The sequence below is a fragment of the Microcebus murinus genome, chromosome 14 (genome assembly GCF_040939455.1).
Source record: "Microcebus murinus isolate Inina chromosome 14, M.murinus_Inina_mat1.0, whole genome shotgun sequence".
Classification (NCBI taxonomy): Eukaryota; Metazoa; Chordata; class Mammalia; order Primates; family Cheirogaleidae; genus Microcebus; species Microcebus murinus.
Window position 1 is genome coordinate 14,372,789 of NC_134117.1, and position 12,007 is coordinate 14,384,795.

At 40.0% G+C, this 12,007-nt stretch overlaps 1 protein-coding gene across 1 annotated transcript in view; it reads right to left on the reverse strand.

Annotated features, from left to right (window-relative positions):
- Window positions 1-12,004, reverse strand: part of FHIP2A (FHF complex subunit HOOK interacting protein 2A) — a 42,121-nt gene extending 30,117 nt beyond the window's left edge. Inside the window, exons 1-2 of the mRNA XM_012772727.2 lie at window positions 11,631-12,004; window positions 4,057-4,135 (exon numbers count right to left, since the gene is read on the reverse strand). Coding sequence (XP_012628181.1) covers window positions 4,057-4,135; window positions 11,631-11,675 — 124 coding nt within the window. The 5' untranslated portion in view covers window positions 11,676-12,004. The remainder of the gene's footprint in view (window positions 1-4,056; window positions 4,136-11,630) is intronic.
- Between the last annotated feature and the right edge of the window lie 3 nt (window positions 12,005-12,007).

Consider the following 12,007-nt stretch of genomic DNA (forward strand, 5'->3'; position numbering starts at 1 on the left):
ATTACAGGCATGAGCCACCATGCCTGGCCCTACTATATTACTTTGTAACACTGGGAAGTCACTCACTTAATGCCCCTAATCCATTTCCATCTATAAAAATATAAGGAGCCAAAAGGAAAAATCTCTATTCAAATTTCTCATATCTCTTCCTATTAACAACAGATAGCTACTTCCAAAGTCTGTTTTTCAAAGCAGCTTCTCAGGAGAATTCTTATTAAATATTATTGATATTTTTAAAATAACAATTTATTGATATTTTAAACATATAACAGTTGGACTAAAAAATGACATGGTTTTGTTAACCTATCCTTATTTAACCTATTAAGGTTAAATTACTCTTAATAAAATACAAAGTTCTGTAGAACATTTAAGTATAAAATAAATTAGGAAATGACAAGTTCTTACTTGCATCTCCATTGTCATTTACTTAGTACTTCTATAGTTTCTACAACACAATCCTGGTATGTTACATATTGATATGTTGCTTTGTTGTATGTATATACATACATACACATACACATAGTAAACCACATACTACGATTTATGGAGAAAACAGGAGAAAGAGAAGGGTTATCCTTGTGTCCTAGGAGGACACATGTATATAATTTGAAATGGTACACAGGTGTTGAAGGCACAGGCCCTAGAGTTAGACAACTTGGATTCAAATCTTGGGTCTACTCTTAGCTGGATAACCTGGTGCAAATTATTGAAGCCTCAGACACCAACATCTAAACACTGCCAAGTGCTGTTGTACAATTTCAATGAAATGCCTTAGCACATAGTAAGAACTCAAGAAATGTTAACTTACTATGTCTCATTTCATATTCTAAAATGAGTAGCCTAGCACTAAGAAAAGATAATTTGTAAGTTTACTTGTAAATTACTTTTTAAAATGTTTTCCCCCTAGAATTATAGACTTTATATACACAAACACTCCGGAAAGAATGAATGTCCAAATATGGTTTGATTATAATTATTTATGGGTAAAAAATTGACCAGAGAGACGTTTTAAATTGAGAAACAAATTAAATGTAAATTTGACTTACTAGGATTAAAATTCTAGTTCCCTAGAAGACAAGATCTAGTTTCTGCCACCTACGCTTGTCGTTTCTAAACTATAAATGTCAGTGCCTTTACATGCGTTACTCCTTCCACCTGCAATGCCTTTGCCCTCCTCACCTCCCTTGCAATCTCCTATTCTTCCTGAAATGCCCAGGTCTGACACTGTATCCTTTCTCTGTATCTGACACTTTACCTAACACAGACTTTATTATCTTTCCTATAACTTATTGTAATTTATATACTTGTTTCTGTTACTAGGTTGAAAAAATTCTTTTAAAGCAAGAACTTATGCATTTCCTTAAAGCCATGGAAGGGGAAAATATCACAAGGGTTATGAAAAGTCATCTGAAAAGGAAGCTTCTTTCAAAAACCATTTCTGTAAGTCTGCTGGCTAAATATCCAAATGAAGTTAGAAATTATATTTTACATTTAAAGGTATAAATATTTTCTTGTCTGATTTTTACTTATTGTACAAAATAAAAAGAATTTTTTTCTTTTAAGGATGAATCACCTATGACCGCATGAGTTTGCCAAATCAGCTATTCTCACTTTTTCATGTTTCCTTTTCGTTAAATGACCTGTGTCCAATCTGCATATCCCCTAGTGTTTGCCTGTACATTCACCAAGGGAGCCTGTAGTGACATGTAGCAATGTCCCTATTTCACATGTCCTTATTTCAGAGGCTGCCAAACTTTGGCCTATGGGCCAACTCCAGCCTTGTCATCAGTTTTTGTAAATAAAGTTGTATTGGAACAAAGGAATGCTCATTCTTTGACATATTTTAGTGGCTGCTTTTGTACTACAATGGAAGAGCTAAATAGTTACAAAGAATAAAATATTACCTGGCTCTTTGCAGAAAAAGTCTGCCAATCCTTGACCTAAATTTATTCACATTCCACGTATTCACTTTCTATCCTTCCTATTCACTGAGAAAAATAGAAGCAACCAGAAGATAACTTCTAAAAACTCCCTGTAATACATCTATTTGCTTCCTGCATTTATACCTTTGTTCTACTTTCTAGTTTATTTTGATGGATGAATTATCCACACACCTATTTAAGGCCAAGCCTCCACCTGTGCATCACATCCTCCCTTGCCTACTTAAAGATATTGCTCGGAAATTATCTCACCTTACTCTTGTATCCACTTTTTCCTCTACTAGATTGTTCCTATCAAATTATGAATTGCAATATCTTAAATCTTTTTAAAAACTTAGGGGCCATGTGCAGTGGTTCATGCCTATAATCCCAGCATTTTGGGAGGCCGAGGCAAGAGGATCACTTGAGGCCAGGGTCTCGAGACCAGCCTGGGCAACATAGCGAGACCCCAACTCTACAAAAAAAAATTATTAATAGCTGGGTGTGGTGGTGCACACCTGTAGTCCCAGCTACTCAGAAGGCTAAGGCAGGAGGATTGCTTGAGCACCACTGCACTCCAGCCCAGGCAATAGAGTACGAGCCTATTTAAAAAAAATTGTTTTAAAACACTCTCTTGCCACATCTCTTTCTCAGCTCCCCATTTTCTCTTAACCTACTGCAATTAGGCCTCCTCTTTACTCCCTGACATTAAAATGGCTCTTATCAGGAATACTAATGTGTTCCTTGTGGCTAAATCCAATGGTCCATTCTTAGTCTTCATCAACCTGACTTCAGCATCACTTGACACAATTAATTCTTCTGTCCTCTTCTAGGCTTCTGGGATATCATTCTCTCTTGGCTGTCTTCCACCTCACTATTGTCCTCATCTTCCAACCTCTATACATGGAGCCAAAGGCTCAGTTCCACAACACCTTCTCTCCTTCATCTATCCTAACTCAGATAACCCCACCAGCCTCATGGTTTTAAATCCCACTTACATGCTAACAATTCTGAATTTCATATCTCTGGCTTAAACTTCTACTCTGAAATCCAAATTCCTCTTGCCAATTGTCTACCTGACATACCCAGTTGGGTATATAAAGGACATCTTAAACTTAACATGCCCCAAATTCTCTACAAACCTGCTCATATTGCAGTCTCCACATTCCCAGTAAAGGACACATCTCGTCTTCCAGCTGCTTGAGCCCAAAGCTTTGGAGTCATCTTTGACTCTTATTCTCTTATACCCAATATCAAATCCATCAATACACCTTCCTTCAAAAGATATCCAGAATACAATCGGGTGGTGGTCTAAGCCACCATCGTCTCTTGCTTAGACCGCTGTGACAGCACTCTAACTGTTCTGACAGCTTCACCTCTCTATTGCTTCAATCTAATTTTTTTTCAAAGAAGCCAAAGTGATCACTTTAAAACAGATTATGTTATAGCTCTACTCAAAACTCTTCAAAGGCTTCTTTTAGAGTAAAAGCCAAAGCCCTCACCATGGCTTATGAGAGCCTGTGAGAACCTGCACCCCTGGCCCCCCACCTCTGTCTAATTTCATTTCATACCGCTTTGCTCTACCCACACTGGCTTCCTTGCAGTTCCTGGATATGCCAAGGCCACCACATGCTCCAGCCCCAGGGTTTGGGTGTTGTCATCTTCCTGGGACACTCTTCCCCCAGATTTCTACCTGGCCTGCCTCCTGTCTCCTTTAGATTTCAGCTCAGAAGTCACTTTGGGCAACAAGGCTTTCTCTGGCCTAAAATGGCCAAATGCCCACCCCCATCCTCACACACACGCTTCTATCCTCCTCAGCCTGCTTCATTTTCTCCTTAACACCAATCTCCTGACACACTATGCATATCTGTTGACTAACGGCCTCCCCTGCCAATCAATATATCAGCTCTACTAGGACAGGGATGTTGCCTGATTGTTCGATCCCCCAGTAGCTAGAATAGTGCCTGACACATAGTAGGTGCTCAGTAGATATATTTTCAAATGACTGAACCTAAAAGATGAATTAAAGGTAAAATTGTGTATACACTTCAATATAAAATAACTTTGAAAACTTACTTGAAATATATTTTAGTATTTCATACATTTTCTATTTAATTAATACCAGCATTGTTCTTACCTGAAGTCTCTATGTAGTAATGGGTAATTGCCTTCCAGTGATAAACAAAATCTTCTTGTAAAGGAAGAGAAGGTGCAAGCTACATAAACACACAAAAAGACCACAACAATTAAAAACATGGCATTAAAAGTTTCCAATAAAGTATGACTCTGTATTTGTATATTATGATGCAAAAACAGCATAAAAAAACAAGGGGTGAGCTTTAACTTGTTTCTATATGTCAGACATCAAAGAGAAACAAAATGAGTTGAATCCAAGAAAGTAAAAATGATTTATTAAGAGAGAGGAAAAAAAACATTTGCCAATATTATTATTAAACTACAATTTTGGGCTTTTCCCCCTCCCCTCAAACTAGTAACTACATAAGACTTCAAAAGTAACTATGTTAAATGAAAACACATCAATATTCTTGTAATGAAGTATCTTACATAAAATGAAGTTATTGATAACCAGGATCTTTGAACCTAGGACTTTGAAATGCAAAACAGTAAAGCTGCCATGTAATTTGTTACACATCACCACTACTAAAACATATACCAAAGTCAACTTCATAATCAGATTAAACCTATGCCCTACATTCAGTAACACACAGATGTAAATCTTTTCTTTTTTAAGCCTGGATTAAGCAGTATATACTTTTAGTAAAATAGCTACACTGCCAATTTAAATTTCACAAAGACAAAAATGCTCTACTTTTAGGTTTAAAATTTACTTCAGATGTTTTAGACTAAAATTATATCCCTTCAGCCATCTCATCACAGCAAACCTACAAGTATTTCAAATGTGTTAAACAAATAGAAAAACACTTGGATGCTCCTTCTACGACATTTTCTTTTACTTAAAAAGAGTGAAAGAGAGTAGAGCTCCTCTAGACCTAGTGTGCCCAATAAATTTTGGTCAGAAAGTATGGAGTTGACCCAGTTTAGTTCAGAACAAGTAGGTTTCTATTCTGGGAGCCTAAGATATGGCAAAAAGTAATCTTCCACTTTCATATACTCCCTCTAAACAGGCGGTCTAAAAGAGGTCATGCTACTCCTGCACTTCTACTTGTACCACTTTGATTTCTTGGTGTCCTCAGCATTGACCTCAGAGTTGGTAACTCTGTCAAAACAATTTCCAAATGATTGTTCAAATTATAAACATTGGTCATAAACATCTTCAGTGTTTCAATTGAGATGAAATGTATTTATGAAAAAAAAATGGACCTGAAAATTTTTCCATGACCATCAACATCTTAATGCATCTGCTACATTTGCTTATTCGCACTATGGATAGTACTGTATTAAGAGAGTGTAAATATTCACCTCATTTTCAAATAGAATGCTATGAAATTTTTAAAAAGACCATAAGAAACAAGTTAAAACCTTGCAGAATACTGAATTTCAAGGAGAACATGGAGAGAAAAATACTTATGAAAGACTAAGAAGAAAAACTATGAAGAAAATTAAGACAACTTGGGAAGACAGAACAATCTTCCTGAGATTTTTAGGTTGAAAAAAATCTTTTTTAATTGGCTACTTGTTTTTAGAATCCTCTCCAAAATCTATAAAATTTCCCTTATGTTTTGGACCTAGCTTTAATAGACTAGCATGATACAGTTAAACGTTTTAACTAGTGGGACAAACCCAAATGAAATTTGCTGTTGCAGGAACTATACCTAGTTTATTAAGTATAAATGTTATGATTTGTTAAATTTTTCTGAGGGAACCTTCTGGGTATATAAGGAATTACAGCATCCTTATTCCAAATTATTTTACCACTGGGATTTAACTGTATTTCATGGGAATACAAGGGAAAGCCACTAACCAGAGAGGCCCTTACAGGATCTGCGTCAGGACCTTTGCTCTAGGTTATAGTCAAATTCAAAGCAGGATGGTGTTAGTTACTTTGGGAAAGTTTTAAACAAGAAAGCTATTTAAGTAGACAGACAAATAGTTCTAAATCATCGATAACTTAGATTAGTAACAATCTTATTCAAACATGAATAAATTTCCTTTATGTAAAACTTCCTAGAAAACTTGCCTCTTTCATTACTAATTCTAACATTGCAAATTGCCCATTTTATCAGTGCACCAAAACATTTATACTCTGAGTTTGAAAAAAAGATGTTTGAATCAGCACTAGAAGATTCTAATTTAACTTTCTACAATACAGAGATTATATTCCTTAAAAATTCATGAAATCACTATCTCAACCAAAAATTGACAAGAACAAACACATAACTGGACTTTGTCTTCTCTGGAAAGCCTTCTCAGGCTCTTCCTGCCTAGGATGGAGTGAGTTCCTTCCACCTCTGCCTTAGCACCCTCCGTGGTCTGCTCCCTCTCTCCTAGTCCTGTCCCACTTTTGGCATTGTCTAATTATCTACCTCTTCTACTCAACTGTCAGCTCTACAAGGGCTGGCATTGTGTCATCCTTTTCATCACTGAATCTCTAATTTCCAGCTAAGTGAAGGCACAAAGTATTCAATAATATTTATTAAGTGCATAAATGGATAACACAGAAGGTGCCACCATTTAACATGCAGGTATGTGCCAGGTGCAGTGCTACAAAGTTTGTATACACTGTATGGTTTTAAATTCTCACAATAAACTCCTATTTTGCTCAAACTCCTAGGACCCAAAGTTAGTTAACAGACTTGAGTTAACTAACTGCTTATAACTAGAAACCTGGACTTTCTCCAAAATGCCCATCACACAAAAGAATCTACATCAACAAATCAGATGAAATCTAGTGTTCTAAAGTCCATCTCTGCTTTTACAGAACATGAATATTACATGAACATTCTTGGCTGGGTGCAGTGGCTCACACCTATAATCCTAGCACTCTGGGAGGCCAAGGCAGGAGGACTGCTTGAGCTCAGAAGTTCAAGAACAGCCTGAGCAAGAGTGAGACCCTGCCGTTTCTACTAAACATAGAAAAATTAGCCAACGTACACCTGTAGTCCCAGCTACTCAGGAGGCTGAGGCAGGAGGATCTCTTGAGCCCAGGAGTTTGAGGCTGCAGTGAGCTATGATGACACCATTGCACTCTCTCTACCTGGAGAACAGAGTAAGACTCTGTCTCAAAAAAAAGAGAAAATTGAACCCCCTCACTCTCTTCCATATTAAAAAACTTTTTTTTTAATTTAAAAGGAAAAAAAAATGCCCATCACAGAAAAGAATCTACATCAAAAAATCAGATGAAAACTAGTATTCTAAAAGCCATCTCTGCTTTTACTGAACATGAACATTAAATGAAAATTCTACTCCCAGATCTTTAAAAATGCTTCTTCCTAGGCCCAGTACGGTGGCTCATACCTGTAATCCCAGCACTTTGGGAGGCCAAGGTGGGAGGACAGTTTGAGGCCAGCCTGAGCAATATAGCAAGACAGCGACTCCACAAAAATTTTTTTTTTAAAAGCTAGGGGTGATGGTGTGTGCCTACAGTCCTAGCTACTCAGGAAATTGAAGTGGGAGGACTGCTTGAGCCCAGGAGTTTGAAGATGCGGTGAACTATGATTGTTCCACAGCACTCCAACTTGGGTGACAGAGCAAGACCCTGTCTCAAAAAAAAAAAAAAGAAGCCTCTTCCTGCCCCAACTTTCCTAACGCCCTTCCCCATCTTCTGTGCCTCCCCAAAGTCCAGCTCACTTCCTCCAGAGAGCCTTCTTTAACTACTCCAATCCCAAGTGCTTGCTCCCTTTCTCCCGTAGAACTCACTGACTGAACCAATCATCCAAATAATAATAGTAATGGTTAACATTTATTGAGCATTTACTATGTGCTAAACACTGTGCTAAGCACTTCATATATATTATCTCATTTTAATCTTCACAATTCCATAAGTTTAATTATTTCCATTTCATAATAAAGAAATCAAAATGTACAAAGATTAAGTAGCTTATGCAAGTGTAGAAGTAAGGGATAGGGGCAGGACTGGATCCCTATTTTGTCTGGCTCCAGCAGCTAGGTCACATTCTTGTGCCTTCCTTACACTATAATTTAACTTGTGTACTCATTTTGTTTCCCAAACTAAACTGCACGTATCATGACCAGGGACACAGGTAAACCTCATACTGTGTGCCATGTTTTCACTGTGGCTCATAGAACATTTGCTGAATGAGTAAAGGACTAAAGTTAGAGATCACTTGCTGGAAAAAATATACCTAAGAACACATTACATATGGTTGATTTAAGGTTTTAATTCCCCAGGCAGAGAAGATTTTTCAGTAATTACTAGTCCCAATAACCATCATCTGGAGTGCAGTGGAACAATGATAGCTCACTGCAATCTTGAACTTCTGGGCTCAAGTGATCCTCGGTTGTCCTGCCTGAGCCTCCCAAGTAGCTAGGACCACAGGCACGCACCACCAGGCCCTCTAATTTTTTTTCTTTTTTGTAGAGACAGGGTCTCCTGGCCTCAAACAATCCCCCACTTGCCTCTAGGAAAGTGCTAGGATTATAGGTGTTAACTGTAACTTGAAGGAAAAACACTGCATGTGAATTTGGAAAGAGGACTTCACTGAATTAGTTAAAATAGATAAAACTTTCTTCCCTGACACTGCCCTTTATCATCTCTGGAATAAATCTGCCCTTGAGGGGGGAACAGTTTGGAATTTAAGAGAAATCAGCCCTTGGCACATTCCCTAGTGAGGACTATGCCTTCAACAAATAGGAAATTGTACTAAATGGAAAGTTTTATTTATCCTTTGGAGAAGTTGTGCTAAAACAATCCAATCTAACCTCAGAACTAACTACTAGATACGCCTGATTTCTGATTTCAGACTTGTGATATGTGGCAATTGGCTAGCGGAACAGATTAATTTCACAAGACTTACTGGCCAATCATTTCTATACTGAGGGAAGAGTGTCATTTCTAAAAAAGGAGGCAAGAATGACATTACAGTTCTTGTTTTTGATCAAGGTGTGAATTTCTCTCCTTTACTCAAAATGCAGTCTGTCAGCTTAATAACACATTTTCCAATACTAATCTTTGAAAATACCTTATATTTTTCTCCTTATAAGTAGTTATAAGGAGTGGGGAGAAACAAATAAGAAATATACTACACTTAAACCTCATTTATATGGCTATGGTTATCTGGTCAACCCTAAAAAACCATTTGAAGACCGATCCAATATTCAAGGAAAACTGGACAGTAACAATACCAAAACAGTTGGGAAGACATTACTTTGCAGATTCACACAATGACATGATTGAAAAAATGTCATGTCAGCATCCAGGTACATGATTATCTTCAGTCTCTGTATAATCCTAATAATTATGTTAAATGGAATACTGCATCAGAAAATGCTAATTGGGTATACAAATTAAAAGGAGCACAGAGAAAAGCTAATGAACTGAGGAATAAGATTATAGAAGATAATATCAAGCAACTTAATAAATAGAACTGAATAACTAGAAACTATTCTTGGGCTACAAAAAAACATTCTTCAAATACCAGAAGGATGGCTCATTCATCATTACATATGAGTTCATTCCCAGGACAAAATGTTAAAAGGAAAAAAAGTACACTACATCCAAAATTTTTCATGAGATTTAACCTCCTATCAAGACAAACTGGGTGGTACTACAGCTGAAAAGATTAGCTCTAAGCAAAGGAAAACATTACATTTCTAAAGGTAATGCATTAATTCCTAGGACCAAGTGATTATATCTCACTAACCTCAGCAAAGTAGAGAACCTGGACATGACAGAGCCAGAGTCAGACAATTTATGTGGATAATTTGGTAGATGCTAATACATACAATTATAAAAAGATAATGAGGACGGAAAACACAGGCCTGGGGACAAAAGTAAGCCTTTACTGGGAGAGCAAGAAAGCCATCTTTGTTTTTCTAAGTACTTGTTTCTGTAAATATCAGCCTGATAGGTACTTACAGGATATAAACACAGTATCTGTGGGGGACTGGTTCCAGGACCTCTCCCTGCTCTCCATATCTAAGGATGTTCAAGTCCCTGATATAAAATGGCAACGTACTTACATATAACCTATGTACCAGCCTCCCATGCCCGCATACTAATCATCTCTAGATTACTTATAATACCTAATGCAATGCCTACACATCACTTCATTCACATAGATTCAACATAGTATTCAGCATGTGGCAAATTCAAGTTTGTTTTTTGGAACTTTGTGTAATTTTTTTCCCCTGAATATTTTCCACACAAGGTTGGTTGAATCCAGATGTGGAACCCACAGATAAGAGAACCAACTGTAATGTAATAAATTTTAATTCCCAGTTACCTCTATTAAGCTATATTCAGCGTTAAAAATTAAATGATTCTTGGTATTTTGAAGAAGACAAAATGAAAATGTCTGTTTTTATAAATATCAGTTAAATTCTTTTAACAAAGGTGCTGTAGTAGCTTGAAGTGTAAAAGAGTGGATAACTAAAAGATGTCTTAAAGCCTACAGCTTACCATCTATAAGACCTGCTCGTCATTCATGAAACCCTGTCTTTATTGATTGGATACGTTTTCCCAAAAGCTTGTCCTAGAGCTAAACTTTTTAACAGCTCCTGTGTATCACTTAAATCACTATGGTACTAAAGTTTTGTTTTTATTACTAAAATCAAAAACTCTACGTTATCTTTACCTAGCCACAAAAGTTACTTTGTTGTAACTGATGTTTTCAAAAAGTTGTGTAGACTTTTAAAGCGCTGTATCACATCATCTGAGCATAGGAAGAGAAAGCCACTTTTAAAATCAGCAAAGTAATTGTTTCTTCACAGGATGCATTTTTCAATTTGGGCAATTCTCCCAGAAGAAAGTAAACAACTAAAGTAAAGCAACTAGCCCTCTTATTAAAACAGCAGCAAGGCATTTTCTTTTTAGTTTCTTCTCGTTTATTAGTCTATGGGGATTGTTTGGATGATGTCTCACTATGCTAGTGTCTAAAATCCTCAGAGGTGGGTACAATTGCAGGACAAACCGAAGAGTGTCCAGGAAGCGCATTGGACAAGAAAGGAAACAGATGGTCTCTGTGCGCGGAAGCTGTCGAAGGCGAACTCGATTGGACCCTAGAAACTCGGGTTTCAGAACAATCAATGGAGCCCGGCTGAGTTCGGCCGCCAGGCCTGGGAGAGCAAGAGCCAGCCAGACTGTGAAACGGCGTCTGCCCGGCCGCTCCCCCGCCGGCGTCGCCCACAGCAAGACCACCCCTCTCCCCCGTACCCCCAAACAGAACAAAACAGAACCCAACCCAAGCAGCGCCTGGCCGTTTCTTTTGTTTTGCTCAGCGCTGCCCACTTTCTTCCGGACGAGGCTAACGGTCAGGGAGCCGGGCGGGCGCCCGCGACCCCGCCAGGTGCGCCCGACCCGCCGGGGAGTGAGGCGCCCCCGGGCGGGCCGGTCCTCCGCGGCAGCCCGCCGCCCGCCTGGAGGAGGCGGGAGCCACGCCGGCCCGCGGCGCAAGCAAAGGGGCCTGCGCGGAGCCCGGCCGAGGCCCCCGAGCGCCCGCCGCGGCCTCGCCTCCCCGGAACAGGGCGCCAGGGCCGGCCGAGGCCGCCGGCTCCCCGGGCGGCGGGAGCGCAGGCCGCCGCCATCTCGGCCTGCGAGCGCCGCGGCCTTACCGCCTCCACGGCGTGCTGCAGGATGGAGGTGAACTTGGAGAACATCCTGTCCCGGGACTGCAGCAGCTTCTCCCGGGACGACCTGGAGAGCTCCTCGATCCGCCGCCGCCGCCCCTGCTGCGGCTGCCGCGGCCGCTCCAGAGTGAAGGCCGGTGCGGGGCGCGGAGGGCGAGCGGAGGGCCGAGGCAGGGCCCTGCCCGGCCGCTGCAGGTGTGCGCGGGCGGCGCGGCGGCTCCGGCCGGCGCTGGGACGTGGCGGGCGGTGGGGAGGGCGTTCGGCGCGGACTCGGGCCCCGCGAAGCGGCGGCGGCGGCGGTGGTTCGGGCTCGGACACCGTGGCAGCCCGCTCGGTCTCTTCCGCCCGCTCTCCCCGCCGCG